The following is a 22845-nucleotide window of genomic DNA, read 5'->3' on the forward strand; positions in this document are numbered from 1 at the left end:
ACACAGTTCTCTTGTTTCATTCCTGGAGATCCTTTTATCTCTCTCTATGTCAGCTTCTATGCGTTCCTGTTCTCTGGTTTCTATTCCCTCAATGCCTCTTGCATCTTATCCATTCTGCTTATAAATCCTTCCAGAGTTTGTTTCACTTCTGTAATCTCCTTCCTGGCATCTGTGATATCCCTCCAGACTTCATCCCATTGCTCTTGCATATTTCTCTGCATCTCCATCAGCATGTTTATGATTCTTATTTTGAATTCTTTGTCAGGAAGACTGGTTAGGTCTGTCTCTTTCTCTTGTGTGTCTATGAACTTTGTCTGCCTGTAGTTTTGCCTTTTCATGGTGATAGGAATAGTCTGCAGAGCTGGGACGAGTGACGGCTGGAAGGACTTCTTTTCTTGTTGGTTTGTGGCCCTCCTCTCCTGGGAGAACAGCGGCCTCTAGTGGCTTGTGCTGCGCAGCTGCGCGCAGACAGGGTTTCTGCTTCCTGCCCGGCTGCTATGGAGTTAATCTCCGCTGTTGCTGTGGGCGTGGCCTGGCTCGGGCAGCTACTCCAAAGTGGTGGAGTCGCGTTGGAGCAGGAGCTGCTGGGAGGCTATTTATCTCCGTAAGGGGCCTCCCTGCTCCCTGCATCCCGGGGGGATTAGGGTGCCCAGAGATCCCGGATTCCCTACCTCTGGATTAAGTGTTCCGCCCTGCCCCTTTAAGACTTCCAAAAAGCACTCACCAAAACAAAACAACAACAACAACAAAAAAAAAAAAAAAAATCAAATAAATAATTTTTTTAAAAGCCGCTCACTTTTCTTTGTCCTCAGGCGTTGGCCTCAGGCACCCACTCACCAGTCTTGCTGCCCTGTTTCCCTAGTATTGGGGTCCCTGTCACTTTAAGATTTCCAAAAAGCACTCGCCAAGAAAAAAAAAAAAAAAAGGCTGCTCGCCTTTCTTTGTTCTCCGGCGTTGGCCTCAGGCACCTGCTCATTGGTCCTGCTGCCCTGTTTCCCTAGTATCCAGGGCCCTGCGCATGCACTGTGTCTGCGCTCTGGTCCGGATGGCTGGGGCTGGGTGTTCAGCAGTCCTAGGCTCCCTCTCCCTCCCTGCTCTGACTCCTCTCCTCCCCTGGGATCTGGGGGGAGGGGCGCTCGGCTCCCGCGGGGCCGGGGCTTGTATCTTACCCCCTTTGCGAGGCGCTGAGTTCTCGCAGGTGTGGATGTGGTCTGGATGTTGTCCTGTGTCCTCTGGTCTCTATTCTAGGAAGAGTTGTCTTTGTTATATTTTCATAGATATATGTGGTTTTGGGAGGAGATTTCCGCTGCTCTACTAACGCTGCCATCTTGGCTCCACCCCCTTGTTTGTAAGATTTTATTGGTACAAACATTTATAACCTTCTGAACTATCTCAGGAGAAGCATCACAGAAGAGGTGGAACTTGAAGTGAACATTGCAGGATGAACAGGATTTGTCTAGGTGGGGAGGAGAAGGGATTTTAAGCAAGGGAAACAGCCTGAGCAGAGTACACAGGTGTAAATATTCATGTAAAGTTTGAAGAAAAGCAACTAAATCAGCCTGATTGGATCATGGAAAAAAATGCACCTGCAAATTTCGTTTCTGGCAATATGACAAGCTAAGAACCCTTCTGATCCACCAGTAAAAACAATTATAAATAATGGATTTTTAAAATCTTCTCAAATAAATACAATGATGAACTTACAAGAAAATAAGGAACATTCAGAAAAAGAACTAAGTGAAGATAGGAACCTAACAAGGTAACCAAAACACAAAAAACTAGTTTTCTCCTTGAAGGTTTTTACATAGCCAGTGCAAGCTTTATTCTCCCAATCTTGTGGGATTCAGGGAATAAAAGACAAAAGTTACACCCAGCCTAAAGTGCAAAGTATAATAGACATTCCTCTCTCATAATTTAAACTGGACTACAAAAATGACGAGGATAGAAACCAAACCACACACATATACATCTCAAGAACAATTAGGAAAACCATTAGTCTCAAAACTTGGCAATGAGAAAGAAAGGAAAATTTTCCTGCAAGTTCAGTCACAAGCCAGCCCTCACAAAGGATTGCTACTGAATGGTCAAAAAGATCCCAACCCAGGAATTCAAGTTGAAGTGGTCACAAACTAAAAGTGGCCACAGAACACTAACAAAAGAATATGCAAATCTCCTCTGTAAAAATTCACTTCACCCTTGGCCTCAAAAAAAAAAACTCTCCCAAAAAGTTACAAAAAATATGAGCTTGTGGGAAAAACTTAGAAAACCCTCTGGGAAACAAAGACCATAAATAAGAACCTCAGAAATAAAAGATGGCAGAATCAGACTCTCAAGGACTTCAGATATTGAAATTATCAGAGACAGTATATAAAATAAACGTTTAGTAAGGTTAAAGAAATAAAAGAGACTGAAAATGAGCAAAGAGTAAGAAACCATGACATAATCAAGCAAAAATTTTATTAATTTCTCAAAATAAGAAAGAGTAGTAACTCAATGAATGGCTTAAGAGCAGAGAAGTTACAACCAAAGAGAACTAGCGAATTTACAGAAACCATACAGAATAGTATTCAGAAAGAGAGATCGAAACTATACAAAAGAAACAGAGAAGACAGAAAGCATAAGGTGAGGTTAATCAATATTCCAGAAGAGAAGAGAATAGGGCACAATCCACAGCTGGTTTTGGAAAGCTGGTTTTAATGCACTAATTACCTTTTAGTGTTGCAATCTTCACTTAGTTCTTGGTATGAAAATAGCTGAAAATTTTTCTAAAAGTGACAACAGATACACGTTCACACATTCAAGAAGTACAATGAAGGCACAGCAAGATAAATAAAAAATCTAGAAGTTCTGATTCCAAGTAAAATGTAGGATGGGTACTCTACCCTGTCTCTCACAGCTATTAAATACATTTATACAACCAGCATCGAACTTATGGAGCAATTATTTGAGGAAAATAGTAGATGGATTGGGATAGAGGACTAGGATTTACCAAACCAGTGGTGCATTTACCATTTTTTCCCTCCGTTATCACACAGCATGGACTCAAGACAGTCCAAAAACTGCAAGTGGACAACAGCATAGAGTTTAAGAAAAGCTCTCAGTTCAGGTTCAAGGAGTAGGAAACATGTAAGGTCTACACTCAAGGTCTGCAGGCACCTAAAGCAGTGAGTGAAGGAGCCTTCCTCTCCAATCAGGTGTATGACCTAAATAAAACAGAGAAAATTCTAATTGCCTTATTTTCCTCTCTGCCCTCCTACTGCTGGGTCTGGACTACAGATGCAGTCATTGTTAGTGTGCAGCAGAACAGGATAAATAAAGCTGCAGCTTTCTGGCCAGAAAAACAAAAAAGAAGCCCCAGAAAACCAGGGAGACAGTAAAGGGAGGAGAGCTTGGGAGAATGACCCCATAAATTGGTTTTGAACTCTAAAGCCCATCTCCTGAGTCCCTCAGCAATGTATGAGGGTTCCAGTTTCTCCACGTTCTCAACAACACTTGATGTTGTTGATCTTTTTTATTTTAAGGCAGGCATGTTAGGGCTTTTACTCAAGAGTTTTAATTTGCATTTTCCTAGCAACTAATGATAAGCTTTTTTTCATATACTTATCTGCCATATGCATATTTTCTTTGATAAAGTGTTCAAATCTTCTGTCCATTTTCCTTTACTGAATTGTCTTGAGTTGTAAAAGTTTGTATGTTTAGTTTATATAGAAATATATACATATTAGGTATATGTTGTATATGAAGGCAACAGTGGAAACAACCAGTCAAATATGATTTTTTCAAAAGTCTGTGACTTTTTATTTCTTAAAGAGTGTCTTTTGATGATCAAAAGATTTTTATTTTGATAAAGTCTAATTTACCAATATAGTTCGCTTTTTATATCCTACTTTAGGCAGGTAAATTTAACAGCACCTTATTGATATATTGGAGGGACAAATGTGGGAGGTATCAGAGAACTTCTAGATTTCTGTCTAGGAGAATGAATGCTGAGACTATTTTTTCAGAAGATACCCATAATCCACCATTAAGCTAAATCATCTTTTCTAGATTCCCATTTCCACTGACCTCCCAATAGCACTCTATACTACTTATCTATATCTCTTCTTTTCCCCTAGATTCAAACCTTGAACCATGCTTTGCTATATTTCAATCTGAAAACAAACTCTCAAAGCTTCATCTTTCTCAATCAAGCCACTGCTTTCCAAATCTCAACTCTTTGCTCCTGGTAATAGTGGCATCCAACATTTATTGAGGACCTTCCTATGTGACAGGCACTAAGCCTACCTTCTCATTGCCTATTGCATATTTCTCCTCATGAGTTTACATGCCTATCATGACTTTACAACCAAATTCATTCTTCTTGACCTCACTGCCATTCTCCCTCGTGACTCACTGGTTTCTGTCAATGGTATTTTGAAGCTCCCTTAGTGGAAACCTTGATATCACCACCTTTCACTTTAGCTTCTCATCTCACCCCCATATTCAATTAATTTACTAGTTCTCCCACTATGCTAATTGAAACACTGGAGGTTTGGAAACTAGAATAAGGTGCCAAAAATGACCTCTTCCCAATTTTCATGAAAAAATAAGGTAATATAATTTTTTTTCCTACCATAAATTTCTCTTAAACCTTTTTCACCTGCTATTCCTGTCTAGTCTAGATTATAATGTAAAATAGTATCTGATTTAGGGGGGAAAACTATAGTTAAATTTAGTATGTAAATATTTCATAGTATTTCAAAGAATACCATGACTTTTAGGTACTCCATCACCTAAACATGCTGGAGCACCAGTAAACTAATAATGTGCAACTCCTACTCCTGCTATTGTTCTTTCCTGTGCAATATGAATCTTTTCCTATAAGGAAGTCAGACCAAGGTGGGAAAGGCCAGACCAATTTGCCCGAGAAAAGAGTAAGAAGTGGGCCATTAGAACACCCTATAGATTTCTTCCTCCTTAATTCTAGGCTATGACTGCTTATCTTCCAGCACCAAAGAGAATAACCAACTTACAGGCAGACCAGGAACAACTTTCAGTGATCACATAAGAAATAACTGACTTTGTATTCTAGCCACAGCAAGTGAGGCACCCCAGAATGCATCCTCCAGTTAAACCAGCACACCCTGGACTATCTTTCTCTGCTGATTATCAGTATTTACCCCAGAGGTAAAGCATAAAAACATCAACCTAAGAAATATAACCCAAATATAAGTATTTATAATCCCAAAGGGGATCTGCCAAAGCCACATGATATCAGGATTAGCATTTATTTGGAACCATCATAAACATTAATAGTAGGAGTTAAGTATGTGAGAAGACTACTGATTATACACTCTTTTAAAAACGAAACCCAGTCAACACCAAATTTCCATAGTGAGTTAAATATTCATCTAATTATTCAATATATATTAGCTGAGTACCTACTATGTGCCACATGCTGTGTAAGTCACTCAAGGTTTAATGGTGAGTGAGACTCTCATGGTACCTGACTCTGTAGACAACACAAAGATAAGAACAGTAACTACCAGGGCTGGTGGGCAAAGCTCTTCCAGATGCTCAGAGGTTTCTCCAGAGCTCTATTTGAGCTAAAACCTGATGAATGATTAGAAGTTAACCAAGGGTATGTGCATGTGTGCTTACAGGTATGAGGTGAGAGATGCTATGGCTGAGGTTAGGGTCAGAAAGGAATGGAGAAGAGAATACACTCAGAGTCCCATAGATCTGGGCTCCAACCCACACCTGTGTGTTCTGGGCAAACAACATCTCTGACTTCAGTCACTTCATCTGTAAAAGGGGGTCATAACAATACTTACATGATTATGGTAAGGATTAAATAATACACTATGTCAAGTTATTAGCTCCCCACTTGTTAGCTCTGTGACCTTGGGCAACAGGAAATCTTGTGTCTTTCTCATCTGCAAAGTGGGGGTCATAGCAGTACCTTCCCCACCAAGTTGTTAACAAGGGGGAACACACTTAAGTTGAAAGATTAATTGTGAATATTTAATAAAATAACAAATGTAAAGTACTTAGAATAAGTACTTATATTCAAAAGAGTTCAATAAATGTTAGTTATTGTTTTTATATTAATAGGCAGAGCCAAGATCTCAAAGGGCCCTTGAAACCATGTTAGGTGTACAAAGTTTAATATGGAAGCATGGGGAGCAACAGGATTTTTAAGCACCAAACTGACATGATTAGATTTGCCCTTCGGAAAGCTCTCTCTGGATACTGTATAGAGATTGGACTTGAGAGAGGCAACAGTGGTACAAAGAACCCAGTCAGGAGGCATTACAACCATTAAGGTAAGAGAGGATGGTGGCATGGACCACAAGGACAGCAGTGGAGGAGATGAGTGTAGGAATCAACAAGACTTGATATATGGATTTAAGATGTGAGATATCCCCAACATCTTACTGATCTTTTCCCTCGTTCCTACCCTGTATCCACCTACTAAAGCTTCATGAAGTTCTTCAGTTCTCACTACTCATCACTCTGTAACTGACCCCCAAACTATAGCTTTAGCTCCCACCCATCTCATGAACTCCAGGTCCAAATTTCAACTGCCCCTGGAGCACTCCCCATGGTTAGTAACTTCACTCATCATAACCCAAATCAAACCAATGATCTCTGTCCCCAGAAAACCTCCTCAATTTCCCTATTTTCAGTGGTAGCTCTGCCACCTTTTTCCCCTTAGTCACTCAGACTACAATCCCTGGCGTCATTATCCAAGTGATTGTGAAGATCTTCTCATACCAATACTACTTCTTGATACCTCTCATTGATACCTCTCGCCGACTTAAAAAGAAGGTACTGTGATGTAAAACAAAAGGAAATACCCAAGTATCAGTCCTCATTACCTCTTTCTACTGTAACAAGTTAATTTGTCTACCTACCTTCAGTCACTTTGCCCTGAAATCCTGGTTATACTCATGGATCATACACACATACACTTTAAAAGGTAGGGGGAGCTGCCTAATCTCTTAAATTACTTTTAAAATTAGTTATATTGGTTACAATTACACAACACAAAGAGGAGTGAGAACAGAGACAAGAATAACTCTAATGCATTAGAGTACACTCAGGAATTTTAGTTTCTTTTATATCATTAGTTCAAAATAGGAGAGTATCAGGCAGTGAGGGGGAAAAATAAAACAACCTACCTCAGTAGTGTAAATGTCTGCTGGTCACTGAGAATTCAACTGGGAACAATAAACATGAACCAGTTCTTCAGCCACAGATCTGAGAAGGGGATCTCTCACTCATGGGCACAAAGAACAGTGTCCATGGTAAACCATTCACCCCACTTGTGGCAAAAAGCAGCTCTAGATAGAGCTCATCTTGCTCAATGGCAAATGGAAAATAAAAGACCTGTTAAAAATACTACAAATGGGAAAAACAGAACATCATCTCTTGGAAGAAGAACATATCTCTGAAAATGATTAAGAAATATGTTTCAGGAAACTGGCATCCTTAAATAGAATAGAAACAACATGATTTTTATGAAACAGGAACAGAAAGCTAAAAGGAGAATAAAAGGATGAAAACAAGTAAGAGCCTTAAATATATATATATATGGAAGAAAAAAGGGTGACTTTCAGGGAAAATAGAAGTACATGGCATTAGACACATTACCTTTACCTATGTGGTACTTTTGCCAAAATACTTAAACAAGAAATTAAGCATGAGGAAATATTGAGGCAAATCCTAAATGTGGGACATTCTATAAAGCAACTCGTCTGGATTCTTTAAAAATTCAGTGTCAGAGACAAAAAAAAGACAGGGGAAGGGGTGTAGGGACAGAAGAATTGTATAAATGAAAGGGAACTAGAGACATGACAACTAAATGCAATACATGATCCCTAATTGAACTCAGGCTCAAAAATGAACAGTTGCAAAGGACATTATTAAACTGTGAAACTTAAACATGGATTGTTTGTTAGATAATATCACTATGAACATAAGATCTCTTAATGGTGATGAAAGTATTGTGGTTATATAGGAAAATGTATTTGTTCTTAGGAGATGTACACTAAAATACTACAAGATAAAATGTCATGATGACCATAACTTGATACTGAATTATTCAGCCAAAAAAAAGTAAAATAAATCTGTGTATATAATGAGAGGAGAGGGAGGATAGAAAGAGCATTAGGGTGGAGTGGGGGAAGGAGGGATTACCTATTCCTCATATTTTGGGAAACACAGATAAGAATTTCCCTATTCCCATTACTTACAAGTAATACTCAATTTTCCTAAATTCAATGTAGGGACTTTCCTTGCTTATCTAAAACTCTGTAAGCACTGAAAACTTTTTTGTACTAAAAAACTACACAAATCTTTCAATAGTTTTTTTTCAATAGAGCCCTCTTTCTTTTTTATGAGGCCAGCATAACCTTAATACCAAAATCTGACAAGAACATTACAAGGAAAATTATAGCCAAAATCTGTTATGAATACAGATGCAAACATAATAAAATATAAGTAAACTGAATCCAGCAATATGTATAAAAAAGATAATCTTTAATGACCAAATGGGTTTATCCCAGGAATGCAAAGTTAGTTTAACATTTGAAAATAAATGTAATTCACTACACTTCCAGAGCAGTGTCAGAGGAAACCAGCTAAAAGACAGTGGAAAAAGATCTTCAAAGTTCTGCAGGAAATTTTTTCAACTTAGAACCCTAATGAACATAAAAACTCTTGATGAAGTATGAGAATGTAGACATTTTTCCGATATGCAAAAACTCAAATGAGCTGTTTCTTTAAGTCCACTGGTGTGACTGTCTTCTCTAAGAACCTGAATTTGTACTACAGCAGACAAATTAAAATGAAATTACACAGGGGCCAAGAAATCATGAAATAGGAGAGTGATAAAGGGACATTCCAGGATTAAAACAATACAGCTGAATTTATACAAATCAGAACAGGAAGGCAGGAAGGAACCATCAGGAAAAAGGGGAAAAAAATAACCTTTATAAAACTACAAGTATGAGTTCAAGTTTGGAAAAAAATTAAAGATATGATGAAGCAAATAATGCAAGGGGGGAGATGGATTTAGAAACCCAGGGACAGGGAGAAAGAGAATACTATTTTAAAAAATCAAAATCCAGGTATGGCTCTCTCTTTTCCAGCCTCAGGCACTTTCTGGGTTGTAGGCAGCAAAGCAGAAATGGCCAAGTCCAGAACTGCACCACACATAACCAGTTCCAAAATGATACAGAAATAGTATCCAGAGGGTCTAAAGAAGACAGAGACACATAACACTAAGACAAGGCCTTTGTCAAGCTCAAGGTCCTGAAAGGCATCAGTTCTAAACTTAGGAGACAAACTTATTTTGACACTGCCAGGGTACCAGGCTCTGCTGGCCAGAAGCACCAAGGCCAAAGTCAAAGCCAAGGCTCAGGCTCCCAAAGGTGGAGCCTGGAACTCTAATGAATATAAAAACTCTTAGTCAACTGTAAGAAAGTAGACATTTTTCAGATAACAAGAAACTCAAATGAGCCTCCACAAAGGCTGCAAAGTAGAGGTTTCTGTCTGCAACATGAGGATGGAAGTACTCATGTGATGCCCTGGGCAGCAATCTATACAGGGCTGGTCCCCCAGTGCTACCTTGTACAAATAAGTGCAAAACTAAATAAAATATATATCCAGATATGAAACAAAAAAAAAATGTAGTATAATTTTTAATTTGTGGTGGATTATAAGAAAAAAAGTTTAATGGCCCTGCTGTTAAGAACATTCTCCTTAAAATAGGATCATGAAAACCAATAGACCAATGGAACAGGCTAGAGGGCCCAGACATTAACCCAAGCATATATGGTCAATTAATATACAATAAAGGAGCCATGGACATACAATGGGGAAATGACAGCCTCTTCAACAACTGGTGTTAGCAAAACTGGACAGCTACATGCAAGAGAATGAAACTGGATTATTGTCTAACTCCATACACAAATGTAAACTCAAAATGGATCAAAGACCTGAATGTAAGTCATGAAACCATAAAACTCTTAGAAGAACACATAGGCAAAAATCTCTTGAATGAGCAACTTTTTCCTGAACTCATCCCCTCGGGCAAGAGAAACAAAAGCAAAAATGAACAAATGGAACTACATTATGCTAAAAAGCTTCTGTACAGCAAAGGACACCATCAGTAGAACAAAAAGGCATCCTACAGTATGGGAGAATACATTTGTAAATGACATAGCCAACAAGGGGTTAACATCCAAAATATATAAAGAATTCACACACCTCAACACCCAAAAAGCAAATAACCAGATTAAAAAATGGACAGAGGATATGAACAGACACTTCTCCAAAGAAGAAATTCAGATGGCCAACAGGCAAATGAAAAGATGCTCCACATCGCTAATTATTAGGGAAATGCAAATTAAAACCACAATGAGATATCACCTCACACCAGTTAGGATGGCCAACATAGAAAAGACTAGGAACAACAAATGCTGGCAAGGATGCAGAGAAAGAAGAACCCTCCTACACTGCTGGTGGGAATGTAAACTAGTTCAACCATTGTGGAAAACAATATGGAGGTTCCTCATAAAACTAAAAATAGAAATACCATTTGCCCAGGGAACTCCACTCCTAGGAATTTACCCAAAGAAAACAACTTCTCAGATTCAAAAAGACAGATACACCCCTATGTTTATCGCAGCACTATTTACAGTAGCCAAGATAATGGAAGCAACCTAAGTGTCCATTAGTAGATGAATGGATAAAGAAGATGTACATTTACACAGTGGAATACTATTCAGCCATAAGAAAGAAACAAATCCTACCATTTGCAACAACATGGATGGAGCTGGAGGATATTATGCTCAGTGAAGTCAGGCAGAGAAAGACAAATACCAAATGATCTCCCTCATTTGTGAAGTATAACAACGAAGCAAAACTGAAGGAACAAAATAACAGCAGACTCACAGACTCCAAGAAGGGACTAGTAGTTACCAAAGGGGAGGGGTGTGGGAGGGCGGGTGGGGAGGGAGGGAGAAGGGGATTGTGGGGTATCGTGACTGGTGCACATGGTGTGTGTGGGGTCACAGGGAAGACAGTGTGGCTCAGAGAAGACAAATAGGGACTCTGTGGCATCTTACTACACTGATGGACAATGACTGCAATGGGGTATGGGGGGGACTCAATAATACAGGTGAATGTAGTAACCACATTGTTTTTCACGTGAAACCTTCGTAAGAGTGTATATCAATGACACCTTAATAAAAAAAAATACTTCAGTGATAAAGAGTGCTAATCATCATATGAGTTTTCAGGGAGTCATAATTACCATAACAAAAAAATAATTAAAAAGAATTTTTTGAAATATTACAAGAATTAACAAATGCAACACACACATCAAGTAAGCAAATGCTGTTGAAAAAATGGTGCCATTAGACTTGCTTGACACAGGGTTGCAAAAATCCTCAAATTTTTAAAAACGTTGTATCTGCAAAGCACAATAAAGCAAAGACCAATCCACCTGCAATCCATTACAGTACCACTTGTAATAACACTGGAAGCAACCTAAATGATTATTCAGTATGAGACTGTTGAATACCCCACGGTCCTTCTATCCAATGGACTACTCTGCTATCCCTACAGAGGAGTGAGAATGGTCTCTATATACCGCTACATGTGACCACTTTACAAAGTAAAAAATGAGAAAAGTAAAGGGCAGAAAAGTGTACAGAGAATGCTACCATTTATCTAAAGGGCTGGTGAAAGGAGGTGTGAATATATATGTTTATTTTTTCTTTAATGAAAATTTTATAAAAACCAGCCACTGGTACAGGGTGATAAGGTAGGGATAGAAGTTAGACTTTTCTGAATGTATCTTTTGTAGATTTCTCTTTGAAACAATATATTTTATGTAATTATAAAACAAAATTAATATTTAAAAAGCAACCCCAAAAGATTGAGAAAAAAAAACAACTATGTATTGAGTTGGTTACACAATCACAGAGAAAAAAGCTAGTGGTTCTAAAACAGTAACTTGCCTATACATTCCTAGTGGTATATACTCTAAGGACAAAAAAATTGCCAATTAAACAAAAAAACTTTTCAGCAATCATATTGTTGGTGTTTATGCTGTTGAGTTGTGGGGATACTGTGAGACAAAGCAAAAGAGTATTTATGTTGGTGTCTTTGGAAATCAGGACTTTTGGTTAAGAGTGATAGGAGATTCAGATATGAGTGGTGAGACTGAATTAAAATGCTATAGTATTAACTGAAAATATCAATATGAACATGTGATGTAGTTTACCTTTAAAACATACAAACACACTGTGAAATAATGAGTCATAAGAAATACATATTTGGCCATTCATATAACCAAATATATACTTCCCAGGTATATTTGGGCTTCATCCACAGTTCCTAAAGATACTGCAAGAGTCTTAAAGGTGAAATGGGTGTTTTGTCATGTTCAGGAGACTTTTGGACCCCACCCAAGGGCAGGGCTGGAGGTTGAATCAGCCAATGGCCAATGATTTAGTCAATCATGACTATGTAATGAAACCTTCACAAAAACCTCTGAGAAGAACTTACCATTCTCTTGGATCCTGCTTCTGTGTTAGAATTTCCACGCTTGGGGAACCAGCACGGTTCCACCTGCCAAGCCAGGCCCCAAGCTTCACAAGGAGAGAAGCTCCTTTATTTGGGACCTTGCCCTATTTATCATCTGGCTATTAACTTGAATTCTTCACAGTATCCTTTATTAAACTGGTAAACACAAGTGTTTTCCTGTTTTCCTGAATTCTGTGAGCCCCACCAGCAAATTAATTGAACCTAAGGGGGAGGTCATGGGAACCTCCACTCTGCAGCCAGTATGTCAGAAGCACAGGTTAACTGCCTGGGGCTGGTGACCTTAGGCTAGAGGTGAGGTGGAGAGCAATCTTGCAGGATGGAGCCCTTAACCTGGGGAATCTGGTGCTGTCTCTGGGCAGATAGCATCAGAATAGAGTTCTCAGACACCCTGCTGGTATTTGAGAATTGCTTGGTGTTGTGTTGGGGGGAAGACCTCCTTCCCCCACACACACATTGGAATTGGGTCCTTAGAGGAGTTATAATACTTATACTGCTGTATACTATTAGTTGTTTACTATTAGCTGTATACTATAATAGTTATACTGCTGTATACTATTATTGTTGTGTACGAGAAAAAATAACACACAACACACACTCACTTCCTAGTTTGGACACCTGGAGAAGCCTATAAAAAAAGACTGACCTAGTAGCAAAAACAAGGTCCTAAAACCCAGACTGTAATCTCTAATACCATTTCCCACCAAAAGAAAACAAACTACTTAGTGGAATACAGATCTGGAGCAGGAAACATACTAGAGTCTGGAATACCCAGTTATACCAAAAGGCAAGGAAGCTATTAAAAACTGCTTGTCAAAAGAACTCTAGAAGTTAACTTGAAGAAGCTCCCACAAGACAAAGATAGGACAAAGTCAACATCAATAAGATAACACCAGTAGACTGAAATATAGCAAATAGATTTAAATATATGTATTTAAAGTGACACTCAGAAAAAAAAAATCAGTCACCTTTGGAAAAAACAAATAAGGAGAATCAAGTATTTATCCTGCCTTTCCTACATAAACTGTATCTCAGGGTAACCAACTAGCTAATATGGGCAAGTTTTTCTTTATAGAAGTATTCTAGCTAATATGAATAAATTATTTAAACAAAAATATATACAGCCCCTAATAAATTAATGGATCAAAGAGATGACCAGACATCATGTGCCTCCTGATGGAGGTACACCTTTTAAGTATTCTTGCCAAGAACATGAACTTGAATCTGATCAAGTCACTAAATCTAACCATCAATTTGTAGGAAATGACGGAAACAGAATGTGTTAAACAAGATGCAAGGAAAATTACATGAGATAAATAGCCCACTTCTTCAATAAATAAACTGCAAGGGCGAAAAGAGATTTATGAGATACATATCAACCAACTGCAATGTATGGTATTAATTCAAACAAATCAACTGTTTAGGAAAAAAACTGAAAAACCAGAAAACTGAACACTTACTGGATATTTGATGATATAAAGGAATTTTCTTTAGTTGTGATATTATTATGTTTTCTTAAAAGAATGCCTATCTTTTAGAGACACATGGAAATATTTAAAGATGAAATATAACTTCTGGGATTTGTTTCAAAATAATCTAAGGCAATAGAGTGGGGGAGGGAGTGATGGTCAGTTATCTATAAATGAAACTAAATAAGCCATAATCTAATAAAGTGTTGAAACTAAGTGATGGGTGTTAGGGGGTTCATTATACTATTCTCTCTACATTTACAGGTTTTTTAATTTCTTCTAAAAGAAAAAAGTTAAGTAACAATTTTAAGCACCCAGAAAAGAGAATGATAACTTATATTAAAAAGACTAGAAATGAACAGTGGTATCAACTAAACATAGTTAAATATAAATGGTATAAGTCTTTTATGAAACTGAATAAAATTTTTTAATATTACTGGTGGGAGAGGAGCATAAAATGTTCTTAAATATTATTGTAATTATTTGCAATTATTGCATCATAACTATGTTCATCTTCTCTCTCTTAGCAGACTTTCAGTTTCTTTCCTCCCTACATCAAGAGGAATAGTGTTTTCAATTTATCAGGATCACAATCTTTCAAATAAATTTGATAAAATATATAATGCATCATCGTAACATACCGAGAAGAAACAAATACTTATTCTACATCTCCAAAAAAAAGTATGAATGAATAAATAAATAAAGGAACACTTGCTTTCTTTTGACCTTTTTTTAACTCCAGGTTGTTCAGACAAGTGTACCCCATCCTCTCCAAGCAGTATTAGTGATAGCTGCCATTTACTAAATGGTCATTTCTCTGCTGAGGGCTAGACACAAGATCACTTTTAATCCTCACAACAACCTACAAGTGAATTTATTAGCTTCCTTTTATAAATAAGAAAACTCATAAATTTAGGATTCAGGTGAGGATTGTGTGTGATTCTGGGGACTAAAACCTGAGTGTCTCCAAGGCCTAGGTCCCCAGTTGCTCCTCTCAGGCCCTGGAGTACAAGAACGGTTGGCTTGGAGTCAAACAGCATCTTTCTCTAGATTGGTTTCCTCCCTCCTATTTATTCATACAGCCTAGGCAAGATCAATGCAACATCTCTAAAACCTTTCCTATGGCAAAGTGAGTTCAAAAGTTTATTTTGTCTCTGTACATCTAACATGGACAGGTTTCCTCTCAGCAACTTGGCCCAGCCCACTTTAAGTCGCCCTCACCTAACAAAGCACACACATTCACTATGGAGCCCTTAAAGATTTATTCCTTTCTCACTGCAGACTAAAATGCCTTCTCTCAATTACAACTTTTCACTTTTCCTCAGAAAAGCAAACACATATATAACCAAGTCCTCAATTTCCAAACACTTATTTATAATATAACTTCGCTAACCTTGGCAAGTCATCTTTGATTCTTCTCTTGCCCTTACATGTAATTTATCACCAATCTCGTCAATTCTACCTAATTTCTCAAATCTGTCCTTTTTCTTTCAACAACCAAAAATCTTACTTAGAACCTTATCTTCTGCAGTATAAGCTATAACACACTTCTTCAAACCAGTAGTGTCCAATTTTCCTTCCTATCAGTAAAAACTGTGAATATACATCCGTGTATATAGTTTTTATAAATTATAAGAATGCCTTACAAGACTAATATACACATTAGAACACACAAAAACAAATTTTGAAGGTTGGTATAAAAACAAATACAAGTTCTAACATATCATTTTCACATTCCAGTAGTTCATCTTTCACCAGCCAGGGATATCACTGTTTAAACTATTGCTGCCTGAATAATCTTCCTAAAAACCCAAATCTGATTATATTACATTCCCAATGCAATCTTTCAAAGGCATCAGGTCCCAGTGGCACAAGCCATTATCCATATATCCTGTATTTTGGCTCTACCTGTTACATCCCTACATCATTTGCACACAGTTCCCTCCACCTGGAATGTTCTTATTATCCTTGACAGCTACTAACTTATACACAACAGCATCTCTTAAGACAAAAACACATTCCAAATGCCATAACCAATTTACAAATGAACCTCTGAAATATAACCTACCTTTTCTATAGAACTTATGTATTTTGTATATACCTTTTGTTACTTCCTTTATTTGGCTCCTTTTTCAAGTCCTAAATACTTGGAGAGAATGGGTATGGATTCCAATAAAAGTAGAGGAGACCATCTTTGTTTTGGCTGGTTTGGTTTATTTTTCTTCCTTGTTTATCTTTCCATTTCCCAACAAAATCCTTTGAAGCAAAAAGGATATTGCACATCCAGAGATTAGTTCCCCCTAGGGCCAGGAAAAAGGCTGAACCTTTGTAATCCACAATCAGAATTCCAGCCAGGAGCTTACACACAGATTTAACAGCCTGAATAAAAACATTTTCCTACAGCACTACTCCAGGTTTCACCTTCCCTTTTCAATCTTCCTATCTGCTGACTGCAATGGCTAAGCTTAGAATACGGAGCAGCACCAATACATTTTCCAGAAAAGTCATGACAATTCAGGTTACCGATTCTGGAGCTCAGTCTCCAACAAGACTTTTATTCCACCACCCAAGTCTTTGTACTGCCTCCTGTGGGGACTGGGTGGGAAGCACTATGGTAGAGAGAGGAAAGAGAAGAGGAATTAGTGGGAGAAGCCCTACAGAGGAAGTCACATTTCAATTCCTAGCCTTATCCCACAGTAGGGAGATATGTCAGTTGTGCTATATAACAGGCCTCAAGCAGCAAGCCTGTGGTGCCCTTTGGTAATGGGATCCCTTAACAGGCAGTCCATGAAAAGGCTGGAGCAGCGCTATCCTAAGAAGTCAAGGCTAATTCTCTGCACCAGAAAACAGTAAGATGGGTATATAACCACTTCCAATTCCTGTAACTTCCACTGTTTCTTCCTCTGGGTATCCCTCCTTCCTTTTCCAAACTTCACCTTTCTTTCAGTTCAAGTTTCAACCTCTTCTAAGAAACCTCTCTGCCTACTCTGATCTTTCCTTTTCTACACAACATATTTGGGCCAAACCAAATCAAAACCACAATGAGATACCACTTTACACAAAGTGTTGCAATTGCTCTGGGCAACAGTTAAACAAGTCCTGGAACAGAGTTGCCACATGATCCAGCAATTCCACTCCTAGGTATGTATCCAAGAGAAACTAAACAAAATGTTCATAGCAACCTTGTAACAGTGAAAAAACAATGAAAACAACCCAAATACCTAACTACAGATGAATGGATGAATAAAAGTGGTCTATCCATACAATGAAATATTACTCAGCAATAAAAAGTAATGAAATACTCATATATGTATATGATAAACTTTGGAATTATTCTGTTAAGCGAAAGACATAGGATTATATATATGATTCCATTTGCATGAAATGCCCAAAATAGAAAAATCTACAGCAGCTGTAAGTAGATTACTGATTCCTTTGGGCAAGGGTTTGTGGAAGACTGGGGAGTGACTGCTAATGGGTATGGGGTTTTTTCCTGAGGTGATGAAAATGTTTTGGAATTGGATAGCAGTATCGATCACATTTTTGTGAGTATACTAAAAACCATTTACCTATACTCTAAAAAAATTTAATTTTACAGATACAAAGTTTGATGTGAATTACATCTTAAAGTTGTGTTCAGATTACCACAGCCTTCGAGTCCCTGCTCAGGCCCCAGTCTCTTTCTCTGACCTTACCTCAAGCCTCTCTGCTGTCAATTATGACTCAAATCCACTGGCCTTCTATCTGGTCCTGAAATACACAGCTAGGGTGTTCTTACCTCAGAGCCCTTGTATGTGTTCTACTCTCTGCCAAGAATGAGGAGCCTTGCCCAGTCTCCACGTGACTAATGCCTTCTCATCCTTTAAGTCTCAGCTCAAATGTCAGCTCTACAATAAGCCTTCTTCACCACTCTAAAATACGACAGCTGCTCCCCTCATTCTCTCAGCATCGGTTTGTTTCCCTTAAAGCACATCCACATAGCTTTGACAAGAACTGACTTGCTTTTTCTCAGTCTGCAGGCCCCCGGACTGTAAGCTCCATGAAAGTAGGAACGAATATGTATGTTCTATTCACCATGAAAATTCATGTCTACATAATTCCTGGCATTTAAGTGCCTGAAAAATGGTAGTTAGTATTTTTATTTCCCTAATACACCACGTCTTCACACCTACTGCTCACTCTATTAAGACTACTACCACTGCCACCATCACCACGATTGCCACTGCCATCCCCACAGCCTCTACTCCCTCTACCACTACTCTATCCCTTTCAAACTCTTACTCATTTCTCCTGTGTCAACTAAAACATCGCCTTCATGATGAAGCCTTCCTTCCTTGAGCCCCCCTTGGAAGACAGTCTTTCCTTCATTTGTTCACCTATTCATCACTGGCTGCATCTCCACCATAGCAATAACCTTACTGTACTACACTCAGGTTTTTTTGGTGGGGAGAGGCCCTGGAGGGAGTTGGTTTTCTTTTGCATTTCTGTCTCATTACTATTTGGAAAAGCCTTAAAGCGAAGAAAAATCTTTTCATTTTTGTGTCCCTTGTATTCAGCACACTAACAGATATGTAACATAGTACTACTACTAATTATGGTAACAATAATGACTAGCATTTACCGAGTGCTTAATATGTTCTTCACACTCTTCTTAGTTCAATGGTAAATAAGTGAATGAATACATTTCTGGTCATGGTCTGACAGGGACAGAAGACAGGTATACAGGCTAATGCAGAATGACCACCACCACAAGGCCAAATCAGCCACCCTGTCCTGTCCCTATGCCTTCAAATCTTAGCTTTTCTCCAAATCGATAAATGTCAGGTTTCTTCAATCTCACTTAGAATACTTCCTTTCATTACTTACAATCCATTTCCTGCCCTTGGTGCCTGGAAACAATTTCTAGAATGTCACCACAAGCAATATTAAACTGCCACACAGTTTCCTGCTGTGTGTCTGCATTATCAGTTAAATTGCTTCATATTAACCACATTCTAGTCTGCTGGGATCACTTAAACCCTAAATAAGATTTAAACATACCTGTCCAAGATTGCCAGCTACAATGACTCCTTGTAGCCCTCTAGATAAATGTCTACTCAGGCTTAAGGTTTAGGAGCTTTCCAGGGTGCTACTTGCATAGCGGTGACTTTTTCTTTGTCAAGTAGATGTTTGGTTTGAGGCAAGACAATGCTCCTTTATTAAAATGAACATGAAGTAAATACCCTTTAGGAAAAAAAATAGGAATAACTGTCCACCTAAAAAGTTTAAAAACTTGTAAAAAAAAAAAACAAAAACACCTTAATTCAGATCCTAACACACTTCTTAAACGCATTCCATAAACTTTTCCTAAACACCTTTGTGTGTCAGGTACTGGGTTTGACACAGGGACTCGAAGACAAGACAGTGTCTGCTCTTAAGAAGTTTATGTCTGGCTTAGAATGGGAGTCAAGGAACTGCATTTAGTGTTATGAGTGATCAACACAAGGAGCCACAGAAACACAGAAGAGAGAGCTGGCCTAGACTGGGGAGAGAATGAACAGAAGAGGGGTACCTGGCCTGGGCTGGGGCAGAGTTGGGGAGTGGGGAACTGACACCAGGACAGGCTTCCTGGAGATAGCACCTGATCTTCGGCCTATAAACTCCCTATCTCTCATTTTAAAAACGTGGTTAAAAGTACCTACATCATTGGACAGTTGTTACAATTTGATGAAATGGTTTACATAAAGCATTACCACTGCGGCTGACACAAAGATTGTACTCAACCAGCCTTAGCTTGGAAGGAAAGTCTGATCAGGCACTAAATTCAACACCTGTGCACTTAGCCACTCAACTGCTTTATTACTGATCATACAACAGACACCAGCTTCCCAATTACAGAGAGTATGTTTTTAATCGCTTATTTTTTTAAGGAGAGAATGTTAAGTACTGCTCTTCATTCACATTAACAGTCTAATTCCTTGATCATCAAAACTTTCTTCTCTATTACTTGAAACGTATTGTATAAAGTTTCATACTCAGTAGACAAAAGAGCTGGAATTGGAACCCAGATCTTATTCCACCTCGTTCAGCCTGACTGGGCCACACAGCCATCAGAGATAAGCAAGAGAAAATACTGGCAGCCAAGCAGAGGGGCCCCACAGTGCTCCCTGTCCCCAGCACCCAAGACAACTGAGCCTGCACACTTAGATTTCAACTCAGCCCGCTCAACACCTAATATTGCTCTCTCCTGTCAGGGTAGAATGGTCAGTAGTAATCAAAGCTGTTTCCTCCAACAACTAAGGCAGCACTTATGCAGATGGTTTCCATGCCACCTGTGTGTCCCCATTACTGTGTGCAGACAGAAGCTGCTTAGGCAACAGTCACTATAAATCACAACTTCTCATAACTTTTCCCTTCATATTCTTTCAGTCTCACCACAAGTAAAGCTAACATATTTCCAAGCCTAAGTTTTTATCACAGAGCAGTCTAGTTTTAAGATCAACAAGGCTATTCTTTATACTAAGTTCATGCTTATTTCATGCCTTACTGAGTTCTTTTGCCCAAGTGCTCAGATATTACAGTGACAGTTTCCACAAAACACACTTGAGGAATGTATTTGTCTACCTGCGACCTTCAAGAGCAAGACAGAGACCTGATGACTAAGCATCTGAACTTCTACTTGGATTTTCATGCTAGTTCTGACACTGCCTGCCTCACGTAAGGCAAATTTCTGAACTTCTTGGTAACAAGAGGTAAGCATCCTCACAAGCATACTCTGTGACGCTAAGGTGGCTTCTGGAAAGTGTTTCTAAGTGCTATTGAAATCCAAGCTTACAACTCTCACTTGGAAACATGAGCTATACTTGGAGTGCCTCTTTAATCCCACTGCTTCAGGAACTCTGTCTTTTTACCTCCCAAGCCTCTTAAACTCTTGTTTGGAGCATGCTTCTAACATTTTCACCTCATTTCCACAAAAATCAAGAAATAATGGTGTACTCATCCAACCCTTCCATGTTCATTATAATAACAGGCAAACTTTTCTAGTTTCATCTAGTGGATGTCTCAGGACTGGGGCAGTACGTATTAACCACATTTTGCAAATGGGAAGCCTAAGCTGGTCAGGAGACTGACTATAAGGCTGGGCAAGGGTCACACTGAATGGGCATGAAATGCAATTATTTGAATAATTATTAGAGTTTGCCCTCAAGGCCCCTTCCCTTTCAAACTTCCCTAGCATAATTCTCAGAATGCTAAAATAAACACATTCCACAGACTTTATTGTAATCCGGTTTAAAAATGTCCTGTGAAGGCTGTTTAAGGAAAACCCTATGCTGTCGACTTTGTTTTTAAGTGTCCTCAAACAATCCTATTACTCATAGAGAAAAAGTGAACATTTGTTAGTGATTAGAGATAAGGCATCTCATGTTCTGAAGCTGAGGAAGGGAGAGGCCAAAAGAGGTCCTGGCTGGGAGGGGAGATAGAGTCCAACGCAACACACCCAAATTGGACTGCATAAAAGTTGCACTTTCCAAAGTCAACTTCTAGCTCTAGAAGGAGGACAATTATGTTTCAATAGGTTTTGAAGTTAGATGTATTAATAATTTCCCCGAGGAAAACTAACCCCACACAGGGGACTCCAGGTGAATGAATGAGAGAATCTGCCAGATTGGATTACAAAGCCTTTCCAACAATTATCAAGATCAGGTGCTCTATTACATGCCAGAGATGTCTTCCTTCACAGCCTTTGGCCCTTGCTGTGCGGAGCCTTTCAGAGATAAGACGGGAAAACCGGAGAAGAGAGAAAAGAGCCTTCCTCCCCAGGCCATCCAGACCTTAAGGCCATGAGCAGCCCCTCCCTCTGGAACCTCACGCGACTTAAGGGGTCGCAAACCTTAAGTAGGCAGGCTGCAACCTTTCAGAACCTGCCCAACACGCAGGGGAGCCCCAAACACAACCAATTGGGGACCCACTTCCGGAGATTTCTCGCCCTCCCCCCAACAGTTGTGTGACCATTTTCAGAGGCTCCCTGTAACCCCGGTGAGAAGGCCACCTAGTAATCTTGGCTGCTCCCGCCCTCAGGTGAGGAGGGGACACCTGCCCGCCGGCGCCCTTCCACCTCACGCGCACCCCGCCCCCGCGCCTGCCTGGATTGCCATAGCAACCGTCCCCCTTCGCGCGTGACGCCGGCACGCGGGGGCACCCCTCAGGTCCCGGCAACAAGTCCCCCGCGCAGCCCGCGGCCTGCAGCCTTTGCCCGGCCTCGCCGCCCAGAGCCCGGCCCCGCCGCACTCACTTGATCCTGGAGCCCATGGTCCCCAGGCCTCCTCATGGGCCCGCGGGCCCCTCTCGGCGCTGCGCTGCCCGCCCGCCCGCGGCTGACCAGCCTCCCTCCGGCGATCTCCCCGCCCCTTCCTCCCTTTCCTCTGGCTGGGCCCGCCCGCTCGAGGCTCGCTCCCTCCTCGTCGTCGTCGTCGCGGCCGCCGTCCCCGGGGTTTAATGTACTCTCCCCAGCCCGGCGAACGCCATGGTCGCCGGCGCGCGTACCCGGTGAGCGCCGCCCCCTCCGCCTCTCACACCGCCGCCCCCTCCCGCCCGCGCTGCCGCCGCCGCCGCCGCCGCCGCCCGCGGGGGCTGCCGGGAAGTGTAGTCGGCTGGCGGGAGGCGGGCGGCCTGAGTGCGGTGGGGGCGGAACGGCGCTCCAGCCCGCTGGTCTGCAGAGCTTCGCGCCCAGTGTCCCGAGGCCCCAAAAGACCTCCCCCGCACTCCGCGCCCATAAAACCTCTACCAACAACCCCGGGAA

General features: G+C 40.1%; 1 protein-coding gene across 9 annotated transcripts in view; it reads right to left on the minus strand.

Moving 5' to 3' along the window:
- DENND1A (DENN domain containing 1A) overlaps window positions 1–22599 on the minus strand; it is a 553926-nt gene extending 531327 nt beyond the window's left edge. For 4 of the 9 annotated variants that reach the window (XM_036913987.2, XM_036913992.2, XM_036913984.2 and 1 more), the window contains exon 1: window positions 22339–22590. In XM_036913987.2, coding sequence (XP_036769882.2) covers window positions 22339–22355 — 17 coding nt within the window. In that variant the 5' untranslated portion in view covers window positions 22356–22590. Of the gene's footprint in view, window positions 1–22338 lie in introns of all 9 variants that reach the window. The other 5 variants (XM_036913988.2, XM_036913990.2, XM_036913985.2 and 2 more) reach the window with 3 other exon arrangements.
- Window positions 22600–22845: the final 246 nt, after the last annotated feature.

Source organism: Manis pentadactyla, chromosome 3, assembly GCF_030020395.1.
Source record: "Manis pentadactyla isolate mManPen7 chromosome 3, mManPen7.hap1, whole genome shotgun sequence".
Taxonomy (NCBI): domain Eukaryota; kingdom Metazoa; phylum Chordata; class Mammalia; order Pholidota; family Manidae; genus Manis; species Manis pentadactyla.